At 40.7% G+C, this 21,778-nt stretch overlaps 1 protein-coding gene across 2 annotated transcripts; it reads right to left on the bottom strand.

Annotated features, from left to right (window-relative positions):
- Window positions 1-6,225: 6,225 nt before the first annotated feature.
- dtx2 (deltex 2, E3 ubiquitin ligase) lies at window positions 6,226-21,398 on the bottom strand. Of its 2 annotated transcripts, XM_036579857.1 has the most exons (9): window positions 20,428-21,398; window positions 16,616-17,207; window positions 12,871-12,929; window positions 9,866-10,006; window positions 8,630-8,697; window positions 8,158-8,319; window positions 7,623-7,784; window positions 7,199-7,288; window positions 6,226-6,624 (listed from the first exon to the last, which is right to left on the bottom strand). In XM_036579857.1, exons 1-9 carry the CDS (start codon window positions 20,753-20,755, stop codon window positions 6,364-6,366), a joined length of 1,863 nt encoding a protein of 620 aa, XP_036435750.1. In that variant the 5' UTR covers window positions 20,756-21,398; the 3' UTR covers window positions 6,226-6,363. The 2 variants fall into 2 exon arrangements, with proteins under 2 accessions (XP_036435750.1, XP_036435751.1); XM_036579858.1 differs by lacking the exon at window positions 9,866-10,006.
- Between the last annotated feature and the right edge of the window lie 380 nt (window positions 21,399-21,778).

Below are 21,778 nucleotides of genomic sequence, written 5' to 3'. Positions count from 1 at the left end.
TGGAGCTCCCGTGGGAAAGGCCATATGTTCTCCAGGGAAGCATTTCATGAGGAAAACGCAGGTGAGTAATGACGCAGGGCTAAGTAAATTAAGTGTTCTGTTTCTGTTGATGATTCTGCTTATTTAGATATGACAGGTAGGCGCAACGTACTCGCTGTGAGACGTTATCATGCCTGTGACAGCATTTACAGCTGAGAAAACATGCATCTTCTCAGACAAGGAAAAAGAAAACAACCCACAATACCATTTCTGAGCAGAGAGGACCTGCAGACAGCTTTTTAGACCAGCTTAAATCTTGTAGTACAACACTGCCCTCTGCAGGGGGATGGTGGATATTGCCAAATGTGAAGGGTTTGACAGGAGATCATATTCTGCATTAATTTCTCAAGTGAACAAGACTAGGCATGCCTAGTTTTGCTGAACAGTCATCGACCCACCCAAGTGTCTACCATATAGGATACTAAAACCCTTCCGTTATGTACAGACAGCAAATTAACATTTTAGCCCACCTCTGGTGGATACTCAGTTAGTTTCCACATTTTTTGTCAATGAATACACAAATTATCTATTATACTACTACCGCTCACACTATTATGAACAAAAAATTGAAATAAAATCTAATAAAATGACTAAAATTTGTGTTCACCATGGATTTCTTTTGTGATTCTGACATGCCGCATCCATTGCTATGTGATGACTAAATCCGTGAAGACTGATGGAGTTAACTTGGTCTAAATTAGCCGACTCCAATCTCAATGAACTCACTGCCTCCACTTCAGACTGCAAAGCGCACTTCTACACACACAATACGATTTTATACTATTCTGTCGAATCGGCTCATGCAGCAACAGAAAAACTCCAGTGCTCATTTAAAGCCTTACAGAATGCCCTGCACAAGCACAATTAGTTTTAAATGCCAAGAAAACTTCTGTGCTGTTTTCCAGATGTATATTGATTTTAATACTGTGAATATTACTACCCTGATAGCCTCCAGCATTGAGCGAGTCACACAGTATAAGTACCTTGGCATTTGGCTGGATGAGTAGCTTAGATTGAAATAAACTAGTCAGTAAGTGCAGACAGAGGCTCAGATTCCTATATTGAAATACATCTTGTTTGCCTGTATATGCCAGAAAAAGTCATGGAGGCAGTCTTACCATCAGTACTAGACAGAGATGTAATTCATAGACACGCATCCGCCAGTGCCCTCAAACCACTAGGCTCAGGGTATCACTGCACTCTGAGATTCATTACTGGCGACCCTTACAACAGTCACCACTGCAGACTGGACTGTACGATAAAGTTGGTTGGTCCTCACTAGCATCACAGGAAACACACTGGCTTATTTTTTATTTATAAACCAATCGCTGGCCATATGTCAGCTAACATCTGTTCTACAATCTTTGAATAACAGTATTTATCAGACCTGCTCTAGTGACTGGATCACTTGTCAGGCACCTAGAGCTTTTTCTGAACTAGGAAAATTTTAGCTACAGTGCACCAGTGAGCTGAAATTTACTACAAGAGTCTCTAAAACCTGGCTTGCTGGTGTCACTCAATCATTTTAACTGAACTTTTAGTTGAGTTTACCTTTTCATTTCTCCTTTTCATTTCATTATTTTATTACTTTATTTACTTTTTTCTTTCCAACAATTTTATTTCCTTTTATCTCAATTCTATTACTGTTTTTATTTTTTATTATCTCTTATAATCCTTTTACCTGACTGTTTTAGTTTGCCTATTTATCCTTATATGTTGAAATCTTATTAATTGGTTTATTATTCTGGTTTTATTGTATATTTCTCCTTCTTATTAAAATCTTAATTGTGCTCTTAATTCTTTTACCATTTATCTTGTCTGTTTTTTCTGTTATTTATGTAGTTTTGTTCATTTTAGGTTGGCCTGATTAAATTTCATTTTAATTTCTTTATCAAACCCTTTAATATTATAAATGTTCAGCTACATTGAAAAATGAGGGTGTATGTATTTCTGAGTGAAAAGGTTGGTTGATTGTGGTCACGTACTAGCATGTGGTGATTTTATCCTCACCTGAAAGAGGGAGACTAAAAAACTCTGCAAGGTAAGATGTTCCAACTGAAGTCAGACACAGCCCCTGCTCCTAATAATCACTCAATACTAAATACAGTTACTGCACCCTTTACAAGGAATAGCTGTTGCTGTTTCGTAAGAAACTATTCTTACTCCAAAATAATTACTTTGGCATAGCCCTCAACATGGCAAGACTGAGGTGGAGTAGGCAGGCCAAGGGAGTAAGGGGACTGGTTAATTTGTTAATGAATTAAATCAGGTGTGCTAGAAAAAAGAAAACACACACAAACAAATGGAATGTAAGTTCCGCAGGTCTGTGATTGAGGACCACTGCCCAAGAGTGAAGCTCTGGAGCAGCATTCCCAACCTGGTCCCTAGACACTCCACATATTTGTTCTATCTCAGCATCTAAAGCAGATATTTAGTTCTTGATCGCTTGCCCGACGTGTGGTAGAAAGTTGGGAGAAACTAAAAATGTGGTCCCAATAGACTGGTCAGGGAAAAGCGGTTGTAAAATCCTGATCCAACTCATCAACAAATGATGAAGCCCTTCATGAGCGGAACTAGGTGTGCTGGGGCAGTGCTTTCATAAGCCTTGAGTTGAGAACCACTGAACTGATGGAGAAAACACCTCAATCTTGATGATGAAGCTCTTCCCTTCTAAACACAGCAGAGACTGAGTGCCTGTTTTGAAGCAGACTATAAAAACACCACCTTTAGAGCGCTCAGCAGGAGATCAGAGTAGGTAGGCACGCTCTGCAAAGACACAAACATTGAACACATGCTAGAAGATGCTACAACCTTATAATGCTCTGGTGTCTTAAACAGTGTTTGACGTATCACCTCCTCTCTACTCTATATTACAGACATAAATGAGCATGCCTTGAACAGCAACAGTGCTTAATGGTCTTGTTATTGTTTCTTTCAGGGGTTACTGCCGATGAATTTGGAGGAAATTGAAAGGCATTAGCTGGAATTAGAAGATAACATGGCTTTTTTTACTGAATTGGAATCAAGCAACTTAAGAGCGTTGGTGTGGATGGTAACCCAAGAGAAGCTGAAATAACTTGCCATATTTAAAATCTGTGTTCTTTCATAGTCAAAGATAACTTTTATAGCAGTCAAACTTTGTGCAATGCCACAGAAGAACCACTTTTGGTTGCCCAAAAAAACTTCCAGTTTTTGGTTCTGTGGAGAAATATTTTTGTAAATGAGCTTTAATATCTTAAGAACCTCCACATCTTAAAAATGAGTGAGATAAATGCTTCTTTTAGTGATGCGATAGAAGAACTATTAAAGAATCATGTTTGAAATTTGAAAGGCTTTAAAGAACCTTCACATTAGTAAAGGTTCTTTTCTAAAAACACTTTTCACCCCTTAAACCTTTATATTATATGAATGTCCTTTAATCTTTGAACAGGTTCTTCACATTTAAAAACAAAAAAACGTTCTCTAATGAAGCATCCACTTCAAGGTTCTTTGGGGAACCAAAAGTGGTTGTTCAAGGGCCCTGCACAAAGAGCCCTTTTTGAAGTGTGCATATAACGTGAAGGTTTAAAAAGGTTCTTCACATGCCAAACATCTCTTGTTGGTTCTCCTGTAGCATCTTTAAGAGTGAATGTGAATATTACAAACTATTCAATAAAAGCTATTTTTAGTTTTATGTTTTATTCAATATTTCAGGAATTCTGTGAAAGAGAACTTACTAAGTGATAATTATACTGTAATTATCCATTTCCTTTTTTTTTTGTTAAGCTATCAGCCTTGAGATCTGATCTCCACTTTTGAAATATGATGAATTCTGGATATTCATGTTATTCGAACTTCATTTTTGATGCTGTGAAGCTTTCTCAGTCACTTTACAATCTTTGAACGGTAGTATTTTAAAAATTTGTCACCCTTTCTTTCGCACAGGGATTCAGAACTGTATGTGTGCCAACTTACCACTCAAACCATTATTTCTTCCCATTTGCCAGAGCAGCTCTGATCAACTTTCTTTATTGCTGGAGTCCAGGGCAGCTATAAAAGCACCAAATGGGCCTTTTCTGATCCAGACCTTTAAAATCCTCCAAGAGAACACAGTTAATCTTCATTAGGTAGGCAGCTGGGAGGCATGCATTGCATAGCTGTAGCAGAAACAGATAAGATTATATTGCAGGACTTAATGTTTATTGCTGATATGTTATATATATTTATATATACGGTTGCATACATTTGATTACCCAACCAAACGTCACAGATGGACAGAATGAAGGATGAATCGAAAGGCAAGGCGAGCGCTGCTGCATGTGCTGTGGCTCTCCAGCAAGGCTGATTGTCACCGTGGCACCTTCTTGAACAGCAACGTTACGGCATTTTCAGAGTCTAAAATTTTCCAGTACAGCTCAAATAGAATGCTATGTATAGTGTTGGCATTAGATGTTGTCCTGTCCCAATGAGCAATCGAGTATTTGTATGTTTATAAGTAATTTACGCCAGGATCAAAACAAAACACCCCCCAAAAAAAGCTACTAGTTGCTTAATATAAAATTTCACATATTAGAAGTGACATGACAAAATAAAACATTCTCTTGTGCTTTCAATTATACTACTTAATAGCAGCAAGTGATGAAGACCAGACCTGAAAAAAAACACTTAAGAAATCATAAACTGTAAAAAGGACTAGAAATTATAAATTAAAATAGCTGCAATTTTTAACAGTGCCTTTAATTTGTAATACAATTTGTATGGTACTAGTAAAAACTATTTGCATTGATGTGCAATAATTACAGAGTATACTGTATTTTCTTTGTCCTTTTTTTTAATGTGATGCCAAGTGGCTTCTAAAAAGAATCATCAATCCTGGTACTGGAGGCTGGAGCCACCTTAGAAAGATCCATTGCAGAGAGATCATTAACTCAGATTGGAAGCAGTAGTTTCAGAATGTACGGTAAATTGTGTATTAAAAATGCATGCCATGCCTGGATGGGAGAGAGGCCCACTCTAGAGGCAACTTCACTGACCAAATACTTGGTTATGACAACCAGCTGTCCCGTTTCTGCAGCTAAACACGACCTGAAAATCCTTTTCTGATTAACTAGGACCGCAAATGCTAAAGTGCTACCGAAAATTGCATGGTCGAAGCCCAAACCATAGCTGCCTCTCACAACAGCAAATAATACGAGGAATGCAACATTTCCTTTCCCAAAAGTTCCAGAGCTGGTGGAAAACATGGACGTTGGATGGAGTTCAACCCCCCATTCAGCACATCACCCACACTCACACACATTCACAAAGACTATAACTTTGTACTGTATACCACATTAGGAGCAAGTCCCTTTTTCACCCTTAAGAGATGTACCAAGTAAGACTTAGTTAAGATTTTGAACAGCTAGAAAGGTTTGTGTCACCAGAATAAAGGGAGAGCAACTGACGTATCTAGGCTCTGCTCACAAATGTGCTCTTTAGCAGGAACCGCTGTGAGGTTGGAGACCCTTTATAGAATGTCGGTAAAATTCTGTTTAACCTAATGAGAAACTGTAGTGATCTTTGTTTAGAGTTGCCACATATTGTTTCCAGTCAAATGCTACGTTACTGAACTGAACTATTTTGACGTAGCTAACCGAAAACAGGCAGATTAGAAACAAGCTCGATTACATGACTACATTAAACTACATCTGATCTATCCTAGCAGTGTATTCCTAACATACGCATACAAAATATTTTAAACTAATCAACTATAAATGTAATTACTTTGCAAAAACCTCAGCTGTCTACTACAATTTCTCATTAGGACAAACAGGGTTCAAAGACAATGTTCTAAGCTCTCAACAGTTGCTACAAAAGAATGCACTTGTGGGCAGACCAGATCAACTGATGAAAGAGATCCATTGTGAAAACCTGTTTCTTCAGAGCAGAAGTATTCGAATCCAGACCCTGAAACCAGGTTCCAGTCCTGGATTTTGTAATCACTGGTAGTTAACAGAACTGTCGATATGACTGATTGGCCACTTACTGTCTCACCTATCAGCAATTACAAAATCCAAGACCCAAAACTGGATTCAAGGTCCAGATTTAAAGACTTCTACTAAGCCCTTTCAGACTCAAGGTGACACGCTATGCTGTCCAACCAAACAAAACCTTCACTCCACACCACACGGACTTCGAAACAGTGCAACAAACAGAGTTTTTTTTTGGAGAGGACTTCATTTTCAATGCTCACTTAATCCTAGCACCAAATATTTCCACATGCTCAAAATCTTACTACACCTAACTATAATGTCAAGTCTGGTTAATGATTGCGTAGTTTTCGTGGTCGCAGCTGGCTGTGCCGGCTCACATGGCTGAGCTTTGAGGCGCCTGGCTCGCCACGTCTCGCTTAAGGCAGTCCTCGGTCACGCCTTGTGCGGCCAGCTCAGAGAGCACATTGTCCAGGTAGTTGGGGTCAGGGTACCCATGGCCCGAAACGTTGGACATCATCTCCGTCTTGTGGTGGATCTCGTTCCACACCACGGTGTCCGGCTCCCCCGTGGTGCTGGACGTGCCTACGGTGAAGATCAGCCGCCGCGTCCACGCTACCTTTAGCAGCTCCAGCACCTGTGGATGGTTACCATGGAAACGTTCAGTGCCCACTTGCAAGCCAGAAGCATTAACTGAAGCAAAGCACAAACAGCAGCAGCATATCATCGCTGTCATAAAGCCTTGTAAGTTCATTATTTTGATATTTACAGCTGCCCTTTACAGTGTGTGAACATTTCATAACAAATGGGCCAGTAGAAATGGTCCAAAATGACTACCCTCTGGTTTTAGAATGTTTTCCTACTGTAGTACCAGTCCTACCGAGATAGAGAGCTTAGTTTTGATTTAGTTTTAGTGTTACATCATTTGTCAAAGGCGATTCTGGTACTTGCACCGCTGTAATCATTGTAATTCCATATGCCATTTCCTAAATAAAGAAACAGATTAGCTAATTAACTCAGTAGGCCTCAGAGGGGAGTCTTGATTTGACTGGAAGATATAGCCTTCTACACACCCCTCAGGTGATTGGACATGAACAGAGAAAAACTTATTTTTTTATTACACTGCTCTCATCAATGATTTAAATATCCTCATCTTTTTTTCTCAGTTATTAGAGTAAGGAATGGCAGCGTTTCTGTCCTCCAGCTCATACCTTTCTGCCCTTGTCGTTATCAGGAAGAAAGCCAAAGCGAGGGAAGCCTCGACAGGTGTATGGTTGGCCAGGGTTTGGGTGCTCAGGACCCTGGGAAGAGAACGGAGAAACCCAAACATGATTAAACATTTGCTTCTTTGAAGGGCTCATACCTGCAGGCTTTGATCTATGGACTCCCACATATTTTTGCAGACACGATCAGAAAATGCACTGATAGATGTATGTGACACGCTCACAGTTCATTGAAGCAAAAAATAAATAAATTAGTTAAGAAATGTTTCGGTCAGTACTGTATCATTTCCATTTCAGGACTATGTGTACAGTAAAACTGCAGAAAACCTAAACAGTTGGCAGCAGCATACAAGATTGGATGAGAATGTGTAGGGCAGTGCAGTATGGTAATGGTACGAGATAAACTTCAAACCTGTATTCCAGGTGGGATACTATAGATGATCTGTATGGTACCACAGTCTGGGTGGCCAGGAAGGGATTGGGGGATACTGTAGATTTCCATCTTGCCCTTTGGTTGCGTTCCAGTCTTTTCTCCATAGATTGTCTTGCAAGAGGGACACTGCAGGCTGCCATCCTTTGATATAAAAGATATGGAAGAGTTGACATGTGGATTTATACAGTAGTTCGACATAGTAAAAATGGTAACTGAGTTGCAGCAGGAATACAAATTCAGAAGAAAAACAAGAAACAGAGAAAAGAAAACCTTAGTACAGTACTTTGTCATATGTGCTTTGTCATTTAAAAAGCTTTACTTCTAAAATTATACATCCCATAAAGAAAAAATGGTATGCTCTACTGTACATTCATGGAGAACATTATATCTTCGCAAGTTGTTCTTCTTTAAGTGGCACTGTAGTACATTTAGATTTGGGTCATGCTAACATTGCAAAAAAAACTTGCACAAGGATAGATACCAACAGTTTTGCACTGACAGTACCACCCCGTACCTTGTTGCCGTTGTTGTACATGGCCAGCATGCAGAGCATGTGTAAAGTGTGTCCGCACTTGGTGAACTTGCCCACTGTGTTGGGCTGCAGGGACTGGCTGCCCTCTGCTGGACTGTCGTAGCCAGAGGGACACGTCAGGCGCTCCATACAGATGATGCAGTCCTGAAATTACAGTCAGATTTATTTTCCCAATACGAGCTCTTTAAAGTAAGATGATGTTTAGAAAAACAAAGTAACGCAACATGACTCTCCAAGAGAAAGTAAACAGATAGGATTTGACAAGAAATAAATAAAACAGGACTTGCATTTTAACTCTTGTAAACAAACTCAAAATAATCTTGCTAGCATTAGTCAAACATCAGACATAACTTGTAAGGACATTTAAAGCATTTACATTAATAGTTAACCATGTGTTTAAAACAGTGGGTGGAAATAAAACATTGTTTAGTCAGATGGGGGCTGTAACTCATACCTCATCAGGGACAACAGGCACTTCCTCCATGTATTTCTTAATGACCTCCTCAGGTTTCTGCACAGTGGCTGAGGACAGACAACGAAAACACTTTACCCACATTTTGTGGCCTCTACAAAAACCAAAGCATTCCCCAACACTGGGCCAATGCATCATCTCTATCCAAGTCTCTTAATTTTTACATTTAGAGTCATCTTTAAATTGATATATTAATACAAAACAGGACTACAGAAGAAACTATCTGAAAAAACGTACTGTGCATGAAGAGCACGTGTTTTCTGCATAGTAAACAGGGCTATGCCACTGACGAGGCAAAATTAGTGGAGACAGTAAGCAGCTCAGCAAGCCGTACTCTGGGAAAGTGCTTTGCCCGCTTGTTGCCAATTGTTGCTGAGTTTTTAATTACACCAGCTCTGGTTTCTGCATGCACAACTGGCTCCAAAGAAAATGTGATTACCGCTGACAATCGTCTGGTATCACTTTCCCAGAGTATTAGTCAAGCTATAGTGAGGACTTGATACATAATAAGCTCCGATTGAGGTCCCCTAGGGCCCTAATCGGTTTCACTACCGTCAATACTATTTCTGGGGACATGATCGAGCACTGTCAGCAGCCACTGCAGTAACTGTGTTGACACTGAAATATGTTTGACAGGTTATTTGGTTAGCTTATATTAAAAGTAGCAGGTTAGGCTTGCTTGTAAGTGTCAGTCTTGTCTGAACCTCATCAGCTCTGCTTCTTCGCTAAAGGACTCAGTTTAAGTGGCCAAGCAATGCATCAGGTGGTGTAGAATGACACTGACATATGACAAGTTTAGTTCAACAGATTAGAAAACACCTCACATACAAGGAACACATACAAGTGGACCACATGTGGTGGGTACAAACAGACAAGCAACCACAATGATGCAAGCAAGAAATGGAGTGATAGTTATGATGCAAGCATGAAAGCGTAGTGACCATGGTGGTACAAGCCAACAATTCAACACACGAAAACCCAAGACCAAGCACACAGAAAGGGATTTGGAAAGGCACTACAGTGGTACTAGTAGAAACAGCAATTCTCTGTAAATTGCACGAATCCTGCAACCAAAAGAAGTCTCAATGATGCAAAACGAAAGCAGCATTAAGAGCAAGCAGCAGAATTGTTTAAGGAGAGAGGGAGAAGGGAGGGCAGCAGGGACAGTTGGCGTGGGGGTTTTGGGTTTGGGTCGGGTTTTGGCGCGGCTTTAGCTACCTGTCCTGGGCTGTCTCTTTGCCCTCCTAACGGAGCTGGCCTGGGCTTTGCTGGGCCTGCCGGAGGTGCGCTGGGGAGAGGAGGGGGCAGTCATGAAGCGAACTCCCAGTCCTGCTGCTGACATCAAAATGGAAGCCATGCCTGGACAGCCAGCCCCGAGGCCCAGGCAGACGACATGCGGGGAGGGAGGGAGGGAAGAGGAAGGGGAGGAAGAGGAGGAGTGGAGGAGAGGAAGAGTGATGAGCCAAAAAGTGCCAACCACAAGTGGGGGGGGCATGCTCTGATGAAGGCACGAGTTGGAGGCGGTGGTGTGGGTCACTGCAGGCTAGTCAATTTAATTTAATTATATTTGGACAGCACTTTTTACAACAGATGCTGTCTAGAGCTGCCAATAATGATTATTTCTACAATCAGTTAACCTAATGACTATATTTTGATTAAGCAGCTATGCTAATCAGTTAGGCTAGTTGCTAGTTAAAAGCATTTTTCCACTACTGCTAAAAGCAATGAACAAAATGGTGTACAGTTTTATTACCTCATACTGCAGCTGTTCTATATTAAAAGCACATTTGTGAACCCTTGTCATTAGTAAAAATGGGCCTGCATTATTTTGCACTTCATATAAACACAATCCTTCATCCCACAGAATAAACAGCTGGTACATCTGCAATTGGTAAGGATGCTCACAGCACACTTTTGTGACTGGTTACATGACTCATCTTCATATTGGAGCCTTCTTTAGTATCAGTAGGGCAAAGGTCAAGATCACAATAACTTTTAAAGTCCCAGGGAGCACAGTGTACATTATTACAAATGTTTGTATGATACTAAAATTATGTTATAATAAACATCCAGTTTCGAATGAAACTGTATACAAACATACAAAAAAAATTTAAATACAATAAAACATTGCTTAAAATTTGTTTGTCTGAGAACTACCTGGACATGGCCTCATATTCTGATGAGTGTGCATGACTGACATGCCTCAGTCCATGGCTACCAGCCTGCTACACCACTGAAGCAAAACTAAAACATAACAGCACAGGTGAAGTGAAGAGAAATGGGGAGAAATGATTGAATGGGCTTACAGGGTGGTGCTCTTCACCCTGTTGTGACCGCAGCTCAATAAAAACGTTATCTGGCTTTTACACAGCGAAGTCTTAAGTCTTAGGTAAGTTTCTTATTCACTTTACTGCTGAATGTGCATCCAAAGAATGCCGGCATGTTCAGATGACCAGACAAAGAGATGAATGGACGCGCTTGCTAGCTCAGTTATGCTTGCTAGGTTAACTTTTGTGTGTTGTTAGCTGTCTTATGGCAAGCCTCTCCGACTTGAACAGAGAGAAAGAGACCACAGAAGAGCAGTGAAAGATGTGTTGGTGGGACAACGCTTTTCTGCCTTGCGCATACTTATGTACGCACAACTCAAGATTAGCCCTGCCCAGTTTACAACAAGAGAGGAGAATGCAAAATTGACCTTTTAGTTTGTATTGGAATGTAATTCAAGGCAAATCCTTTACAAATGTATACTGTGTGACCACATGAGCAAGATTAACCTATCCAGAAAGAAATTATGGTTCCCTGGGGCTTTAACAAATGATGTTAGCCCCATGCTCACCATCAGCAGGAGCAGAAAAAAATTCTAGGGCCACTACGGAATGCCAGTTCCACTTTGGATTATGCTGCACTGTACTACTACTTTTGCAGGTGAAAAACTCCAACATTTTGGCACTCCATACATTCTGAGTATTGCATTCTTCTGTTCTTCTCCCTTTGTTGCCACTATCATACAAAGTTCTGTCTATGCAACAGCAGAGTTCTCTTTTTATGGTGCAACAAAACAACAGAAGCCATATTGCCACCTGCACTTATTGTAGAGTACCCCTCATAACATCATCTATCATGTCAACATTAGAGAATATTATAGAATGTTTTTCTTTTTTAAAGTAAATGAAAATACATTTTTAAAATAAATAATAAATAAAATTATAAATAGTTTTTTTTTCTAACCTATGTCATCAGCTTTGTCGATTAAAGTTTTTCACCAATTGTGGTAACAGTGCCACTTAACGTGCCATACCAAGCGCAATGCTCCCCCATATTAATCAGTGTAGCCTTTTACACCGGCAGTAACGTGTAAACTACTTGTGTTTCCAGCTATAAACAAAATACTATAAACAAATGTGGACAGAAAACGCTCTTCACTTCAGCGACACAATTCGTGCAAGTCTTTTGCAGAGTTGTTTAGGCTTGCTCCATTTGCTGTGTTGCTTGTGGTGTAAAAATGGCCTAATTTGTTAAAGCACCAATGTGGACTCCACCGCCACCGATAAGAAGTAAGCGTCTGACTGCGCTTAGAGAGTTGTGATGTTCAGCTGAGGAGTCTAGGGCTTCCTCCTGGTTTGCCACAGAGGGCTGTGAATGGCTCATTGTCCTCAATCTGTCGCTCCTTCCTTCCTGGTAAATCTGCAGCTGTCTGTTAGATGAACTGCAGATATCCCAACATCCCATGGGCTCCAGTGCTACGTCTAGACAGCCGACTTCAGTAACAACCTGGCAGTGAAATCACAGTTGGCCAACGTACACAGCTGGTGACCGTGCACCTTTAAAATGCTGAAATGATGATGACACCCTCGCTACTGTCTTACTGTGTCATCAGTGTTATCTGGAACCACAAGCTATAGATCACGTATGGACTATAAGATATGGGTTGACAACCTGTGCTTGTGTTATGCAGAAGTACTACTTTAAGACGAAGGGAACTCGTTTGACTTTTCTCTGTCAAAATATGTGAATATGTGAAGTCTAGTACAATGAACAATCTACTTGTCACGGGAAATCTTTTGCCTGGTTCACTGACTGACTGACACCCACAAGAAAACCTTTCAATTGCAAGAGTTTATACACGTTTTTGTATGTGACATGTCAAAGTACATTTGGGGCAGAGGAGCTAAAATCAAAGGCATACATGGAAAAGCTGTTTTGTAGAGGTGGGTGTATAGTACCTGCCAGGGCTGTGCTCACACTGCTGGAGCCGTTCAACTGTAACGGAATAGCAGGAATGCTGTGAGAAAATCACAGGTCAATGTATGCCAGTCTTAAATTCATAGTAGCAAAAATTCATACAATTCATATATTTGGAATTTCTTCTAAGAGCATGTTGTTTGATGCCATTTCAGTCTCATCTTTCAGATCTATTATAACAAGAGCAGACACTCATCATCTGTGACAAGTCTTTTTAAAGAAGCTGTTGGGCAAAAAATCTAATTTATGCAATTTCCCCCTTAGCCCAAACGTAGTCAATAAGCCTAGATGTGTTTAGAGTTTGAATTCTTCCACATTTGTTTTGCACTGGAGCTACGAGGCTAATGCAGCATAAGTAGTAGAAGCTTACATCCTACCAATTAGCAGCATACAGACTACATAATAGGCCTGTAATTAACAGTAATTACTGTGAGTTATCACAGTAATAGGCCCCAGTGACGGTAAAAACTCATTTACCAGCGGTTTAAAAACCTGCTATTTTTCTTTATTTATTTTAGCAAGACACCATACCATAGCAAGACACTAGTATTCCAACATGTGAACGTAACTGAACCTTTAAACATGTTTGGTAATGTAATATCCCACATTAATATCAGATTTATTGTGCCCAACACAGATGATATTGAGCTACGCTGGTTGATCGCACTCTGTGCTGCTACACATAAAATCATGTCTCTGCACTCATACATCAGGCAAAATGCATCATTTCAAACAGCATCATTTCAAAAAGCTTGTGTAAAATTCGCAAATCTGCTCTTTATTACTAGAATAATTACAGTTTGGCCAAATTAAAGGGGAATTCCAGTGATTTTTTAAAAGTCTGCATAATTCAGTGGCCGAGATGCAAACAAAGTGGTTTGTGTGAAACAAAGTGGTTTGATGTAAAATAGTTCATTGCAGAGAAACTTAGTGATTCTGACTTCTTTATAGTGGTGGTGACGGGAACCAAGTGTCACAATGTCTACAACACAGATATAGTCATTTTATTTTACGCATCTTCTGATTTTTATATGTAACATTGATAAAAAAAATGCATATGATTAAGGCCCAATAACTTCTCCAAACTATGTTACAAGCATCTGGAAATGCATTCATAACCGTTTGAAACATTTTAGAGGCATTAAACATTTCAGATGTCTGATTACTATCACTACCACTGTGAGCAATTCTGACCCTGTAAGTTTTTCTAGAACAGTTTTTCACATCAAACCACTCTGAATGACTCTGTTTACATCTTAGCGGTTTAATTATAGAGAACTTTTCACAATTCAGTGGAATTCACCTTTAAAAATGAGAATATACTACAACATACTTTCCACCATGGTACTTTCCACATGGTTACCTGAATAAGAGGACTCTGTTACTGGTGCAGGCCTACCACAAAGTAATCTCAGAGTTGCTTATGTGGTTTCTGTCACTGTATAATATGCTGTTATCTATAAAACGGGACAAAGCTATGGATAAATTCAGGCTTCTGGCTTCTATTTTTAGCTATGCAATGTACTGTTGTCCTTAGAGCTCCAGCACAAAACTAAGCAAGAAAATTTCAGACATCAGAGACATCTAAGCTGAACGACTACATCTGGGCTAAGTGGAAAACAAACTTGATTTTTCACCAAACTATTTCATGTGACTGTGCAATGTTTATTGTTTTTAAAAAGCTTGGTGCTTTCAGCTTATTTGTCTCTAAAGGAGAAGGGCAAGGGGGACTTCCTCTATGCTGAGTGATGACATTACAGTGGTCTGAAATAACTGGCTCTAAAAACAGGTTCTTCCCAGTTGTCTGCTTAACCTGCTACAAGGAAGACAAACAATGGCTGCATAAATCAGGAGCTTCCTTTTCCACCCCCCCCAATGGCCACAACCTTGCTTTCCTCCACACTTCCTAAACCAGGCCTCTATTTTCCATCTCAGTTACTGGCAGGAACTGGTTGGAAATCCTCAACTCTAAAACACACACCACATGGTCTGGCAGAGAGTGAAGTGGATAACTGTGAAAGCGGAAAAGCACCAGTTACACTGATTTACTCCTGTTACAGCACATAATGTATACAGGACTAGATTATGTTCTCAGAACTGGGGATTTCCTATCTGTTCTCCATAATAACATGCATGTTAGTTCATTTCACTTTCATTTAATTGATAATTGAGATTACTCTGGTGCAAAGGACAGTGTAATTTTCCTCTCTCACAAATGACTCAGGCCATTCAGTTACAACTCTCACCCATTTCACTGGAATATAACAAGGGTAAATGAATCAGACAGGATGCAAGAAAACCAAAAAGCTTTGACACGTAAGTCACAAAAGCCTAGTTTCCTCATCATGTGTTTTTAAACTGCTCTCCACAGGGAACTTCCACAATGGCGTTATAAAATAAAAATCCATGGACGTAGCAGCTGGGCTCCTATCTTTTGAAAGGCCCATTAAAAGCAAGAAGTGGAACAAGGGGAATTCAGCACATCAAATATCAATCAAGTGTAAGAGTGTAAATTTGGCCTGCCGAGTCAAATCCAAGTGATCTGACACAACAAAATGTGGAAACTTGGCTTCAAGACCAGCATCAAAGCAGAGGATAGGACTGGAATATAAATAAGCTTTTTGCTTAACTAAATACTCTGTGCCAGTGGGCCCCAAATCAATTCATACTTTAGATCTATTCCAGCTCCCCAGCACAGCTAAACCAGGACAAAAATAACTAGAGTAGCTGGTTCAAGTGCGCTCAGAGCTGGAACAGAATAAAAATGTCGCCTGGCTTAAGCATGGGTTTTCAATCCAGTCCTTGCCCAATGCATATTTTTATTCTGTTCCAGCTCCAAGCACACCTCAGCCAGACAATCAAATCTGGTTCTAGGGCTTAACCATTTAGAGAAAATCTCTATATGCCATATTTATTATGTCTGTGATTTAAATTCAAATTATTTTACATAAGCTAAAGATCCAGTCCCATTTTTTCATCCACTTTTTTGACTTGAAGTCTGAACACTGTACTTTAGTAATGGTTATATGGCCACGTACACAGCATGTGATGTGGTTGCTTCTGATCAGTCTAACTTTTCTGCAGGCAGTTCACAAGCTCAATGTTATTAGGTTTAAGGCTCCCCACCTTAAAACCTAAGACAATGCTGCTGATAATATAAACTATGACTTAAATTGCAGCTCTTGCAAATCCAAAACTGTGCAGAAAAGTGCAATTTCAATATCAAAATTATTTAATAAATAGATTAATCAAAAAACAAACAAATTAATTAATAAGTTAATCTGCCAGCATAGGGATGAGAGTGGTTAACCAAAGTCTGAGCATTTGTTTACTAAATTGGATCAAGACAGGTCTAGTTTGGAAACTAAAAATGAATAAAGTATTATTTTGTCATTTTTTAAATTAATTGTGGGCTGAGCAAGTGTTGCAGCACCTCAGAGAACAAGGGAATACAAGTAGAGACTGTTCATGTTTCAACGTTAAGGTAAATAGCAGCATTAAGCAAAATTTCAAATTTGTACAGGCAAAGTTGTAGCTTTTTCGATTTTTAGTACATCTGGTGTGTCATATCAATGTGTCATAACAATAAAACTGAACGATCAGATAACAATCAGACACACCTTTTATGCATGCTCCAAGCACTACTCATTTAAAAAGGATATTCAAATAGCAAAAATGTTTCCCATCAGTAATTGGGAACTGTTCCTGAATTGACCAGGGTCTCACCTCAAGCCATTTGCAGCGGTTGAAAAGGACGGTGGTGGTCCTGGAGGCTGAGCCATGGATGTAGCAGCTGGGCTCCAGGGGCCTCCCCATGACATGTTCCCCATGGATAAAGGCCTCCTGGGATAGGGTGAGTACACAGAAGATGGGCTGGCAACAGCTGCCCTACCATGCTGAGCCTGGAGACTGGGTCGGCTGGCCTGGCCAGCTGAGAAGGAGTGACGGGAGCGGCTGGGCATGGGGCCGGCAGTGCTGCTGTGGCTCAAACACTGCTGGCAGGTGCAAGCCGGGCCCGAGTGGATGACGGAACCCGAGGCGAGCGGGTAGGGGGCGCTGCCCTGCCTGCGAACATGACGGCGGAAGCCAGAGGACTTGTTGACCTGCTCCAGTGCGGTGAGGTCCACAATGTAGTTGTACCCATGTGGGCCCAGGTCAGCCGTGGCTTGTCCTGCTTGGTAGCTGTGCTCCAGCAGGATGGAGGTGCGGATCTCGTAAGCTGTCCAAGTGCCCTCGTCGTTGGCCCACTCCCAGAGGACACCGCTGCCCAGCGCTGAGGACTGGGGGAACAGGCTCCGGCGCACTGAGCGAATCTTTCCTGTGGAAAAAGAAATTAATGTTTAAAACTGGTTATGCACTGGGCAGCAATACTGACCTTGCTAAGCTGGTATTATGCAATATATAAGCCACATTTCATACTGCTTGTCTGTTATGGTCAATATAAAATGGCAATATGCCAATGGTGATCAGAAAAGCTCAAAATAGCATCAGCCAGTGTTACTCAGTCCTGGAGCACTACTGCCCTGCAAGTTGAGTTTTTCCCCTGTTATAACACCAGATTCAATTCACCAGCTAATTAGCAAGACTTTACTGAGTGGAACTGGATGTGTTAGAACACAGAAAATACTAACAGATGCAGGGCAGTGGTAATCCAGGACCTGGACTGAGAACCTTTTATTCTCACAGTGCTAAACCATGGTACTACAGATGCACAATGATATCATTTGACATCATTTGAATAAATGTAATCAGCAATCAGACAGACGATTTAATCAGACTGAAATCTGATGACATATTCATTGTAGAGCAGAATGTTTAGGTGAGGCTGAGACACTACACTAAACCGTGTTTATTCATGCTCCTGCATTTGTAATCCTATAAAAATAAATATTACATTTCTTTTCTAATGCTAATCCAGGTGGATTTAGTGCCAATTTCAACACTTTATCGATACATTAACATCAGCACTGAGAAACGTACATGAAAAGTATTGATTCCCATATTGATGTATCCCTCATTGTGATTCTAACCTTAATGTTTTTCATTTTGTATATAATGATGATAATGATGAGATTAGGTATGACATCTGCTAAATATACTGGCTTTCCTGTCAGAATCTGAAACCTATTTCCTGGTATTATTTTCCCCCTCTCCCATCCTGTTCAGTCTGCAGAGTGTGCAGGTGTCAAAGGGTTTTCCTAAAAAAAACAAAAAAATGGTGCTCTGGTTACCACAACAAAGAGAACTGCATGATAGTAGTGGTGCACTAAATAATCAGCCCCACCCTTTTGATGGGAAGGAAAATTCAGAAGCTTTATGGATTTTTTTTTTTTTACATTCAGCCCAGATCTATCAACTAACAGCCACCTGCTGTATTTCAATTTCTTTGGGTGGGTCACTGTCCACCTAAGATCAGTCTTAGCACTTCATTGCGATGTATTAGCACGCTGTCACATTTCTGTGGGTAACAGCAGGCAGCTTTTCAAGCGCTGCCCAATTTAGTTGCTCATTATGCATCTAGTCAGCTAACCTGAGAGACATGTCAACAATGTAAATCAGTGTTTCTCAAACATCTTCTTGAGATTCTGATGTTTTGCTTAGTTTAATGTTGTTCTTGATCCAATACCTCCAAATTAGCTCCTAATGGGCTTATTTTAGTAGTGTGTGAATTCAGTCATGCGTTTTGGGACCAGCTATGTGTCCATATATAGAAACTTAACATCCCAGCATATTCTTATATGCGTTATTGGGAAATGACTGATCTTAGATTAACATACTGATCTTAGAGCTCATACTAGAGATGAAAAAATAACGCTTTTTGTAATCCAGTACTGATACCAAATGTTAAGTCCTGGAGTACCAGCTGATAACAGCCCAACATTTGTTCTTTGGCTAATTCTAACTGAAGTCTTCACTTAAGATGAATATCTAAAAGTAGGCCATCATGTTCGAACTACTCAAAGACTCTACTACCACAAAGGAAGAAACACACAACATTTCAGTCTATTTCAGGCTAGATTTGTTTCAGCACTGGATTGGATTTATTCTCTCTTTTCCTCTCCAATGTGTGGTCCATTACTTTCCAAGCAATATCTGCCTGATACAGACGTACTTCGATACCAACATGCCATCTCAGCCCAACACAGATATACGGCAACACAGCTGTAAATCAGCAGATCAAATGCAAAAGAAAGAAAAAAACTGACGTTTTATATTGTATCTAACAGGCACAAAGTCGTGCAGTTCTCCGGTCACCAGAGCAGTAGTCTTGCTCTTGGGAATACTTGAATTGCTACTGATAGCTCTGCAGACTGAACTCCATCAACACTGCCATCATGGAAAGACGGAAAGCACTGCCAGGACATGGGCTCAACCCAGTGGTCACCGACCCAGCTCCTGGAGATTCCTGCAAAAATTGCCTCAAATACTAACCACACTGATCCACAATGATGCTGGTTTTTATCTGTCTTAGGTCAGTTTCTTCCAGGGGGTCAATATCTTAACTTAACTTAAGATACTGACCATTCATAGCGATGCATTATACTGCTCCAAGTAATGAGTGACTTTTTAAGAGGTCATTTATTAGTTGGATGTGTTTTAGGTTTCAAAGAGTTTTGGGATGAAAGTGAACTTTCAATGAAGGTAGACCCCCAGCTGGAGGACTGGTCACTACTGTGCAAACCTCACCTGCATGCCACTGACCCTCCTGATGAAACTGCTGCTGCACAGACTTGAACTAGTTAATCATAACCATTGCTTCTCCTGTTTTTCCCCTTCTCTGCATCTAATACTAATGGTCAAACCTTATTCTTTGTTCAAATTGCTCTTGTATTATTGTTTTGCAACCTGGTGTCAACCAGAGGAGGATGGGTTCCCCTTTTGAATCTTGGTTCCTCTCAAGGTTTCTTCCTCTTGCTCTTAGGGAGTTTTTCCCTGCTAGTGACGTCCTTGGCTTGCTCATGGGGGTTTGGACCAGGATTTTTCCATAAAGCTGCTTTTTGACAACACCTGTCGTAAAAAGTGCTATCTAAATAAACTTATATTTGACACTACTGTTTTAACGTGGCCATACTTTTCCCCTTAAGTTCACTCATGAGAGTTGTGTGGGTGTACGTTCCAAATACAGCTGTAACTGCCTTTTACATGATCATTTTCCAACCTCTAAGGATTTCTCTTGACTGATATGTAAATGATATCTGTTCTGATTGGACTGTTCTGAAAGCAGTCCAGGCTAAACACTCCTTGCAACTTCAGCAGTAATCTGTATAGGTGGATATTTATAAATGAACTGGTTTTGGTGACATCACAAAAACGATTCATTCAAAACAGGCTATTTTTGCAGCTCCGTTTCCATACATGCCCTGTAGGGACTAAGTTCGGCCTATGTTTTCAAAGTTCAATAATGTTTACATACTAAACCATTTATCCCAAAAAAGTAAAAAAAAAAACAAAAAACTGGGTTTTCCATGATATGGGAATTTTAATACATAATACAACTCAGACCATACAGCTCCCACTTGACTGTAATCCAAGCTTACCAGTGTCTTGTCGAAACTGCTTCAGGCTGGGGATGTCGATGATGTAGGCTGCCAGGCTGGGGTCACACTGGCCCAGGGAGATGCTAGTGGCGGAAGGCCCACCTGCTCTGGCCCCCCGCTGCTGCTGAAGGCATTGTTCGATGAAGCAGCTCACCTGGCCGGTGTAAGGCCGCCAGTAGCCCAGGTCATCCTGCCATTCCCACACGACCACCATAGGCTGTGCCTGGCCGGGTATGCCGGAGGAGGAGGAGGTCGAGGCTGAGGAGGAGAACGACGGTCCATTCCTGGAACCACTCACGCCGGATGAAAAGCCAGAAGCAGTAGCCATTCTGCCAGTATCTCAACTGCCTTGCTCGACGTATTAGAAAACGTACAAATTGATGTCAGTTTGCAAAAAACAGCGAGAACAAGCTGCAAAAGCGGCTGCTAGCTCAGCTAGCATAGACAGGATAGCTAGCTAGCTAACACTCGCGAAACAGTTTCTCCTGCTTTCTCTCCATGGGGCTGGCTAGCGACCTCGACGAGAAGAACAGCTAGCTAAATAATCAGGCTGGCTGCTGAGTAAAACAGATGGCTACTGTAAAATAATTTAGCTGGAGTCCTTTGTAGAAACCTATGCAGACAGAAATCGGTTGTCAGACTGATACAGCGAGTCTGCATCTTCCGTCCGTCCGTCCGTCGTCTGCCAGCTGATAGCTGAGGTAGCCAGTTAGCCTATCACAGCGAGCTGGCAAGCTAAGCCATTTGTTAAGCTTCAGAAGGCCAAACGGTGAATAAATTGATAAAATTAGGCTATGTCAGGGTACAGTAAGGTAAACTAGGGCTACGATAAAAAACCATTTCCTTTAAAAATGTCCTTAATCTTTCACCGAACGCCCTCCGCATCCACTGTGGTCCCTGGCCGAGTCTTCGCTGAGTGGATTCCACTGAACACACACAACAAAACGGAAACCGCCAGCCCGCAGAGCAGGGTCCCCTCCTCTACTCCACAGACCAGCTTACAGCAGAATATGCTTCAAATTACCCCAGAATAACAGCTGTCATTTAATGCTTTCATGCTTATAATAAATTATAAATCTCATATATATGTGCGCCATGTCATGCGCGTTACCGTTACTATTTGTTTTTAAAAAAATACAGCACTGTAGAATGATCATCAACAGTCACTTCTACTTGATAAGTGTATTCGTTTTAAATGTATAATATAACTTTTTAAAGGTATGAGCTCAGAAACATCACTTTTCTTTGCTTTCAAAATGTCCAGAAATGACCATTAGAACATCATAACAAGGGAACGCTTTCAGCTTCTCAAAGGAAACCTAATTGGGCCATAATTGCAGGACTTTTATTT

Source organism: Colossoma macropomum, unplaced genomic scaffold (genome assembly GCF_904425465.1).
Source record: "Colossoma macropomum unplaced genomic scaffold, Colossoma_macropomum, whole genome shotgun sequence".
NCBI classification, from domain to species: Eukaryota; Metazoa; Chordata; class Actinopteri; order Characiformes; family Serrasalmidae; genus Colossoma; species Colossoma macropomum.
Note: the sequence above shows the minus strand (reverse complement) of the source record. Positions and strands in the feature narration are given on the sequence as shown.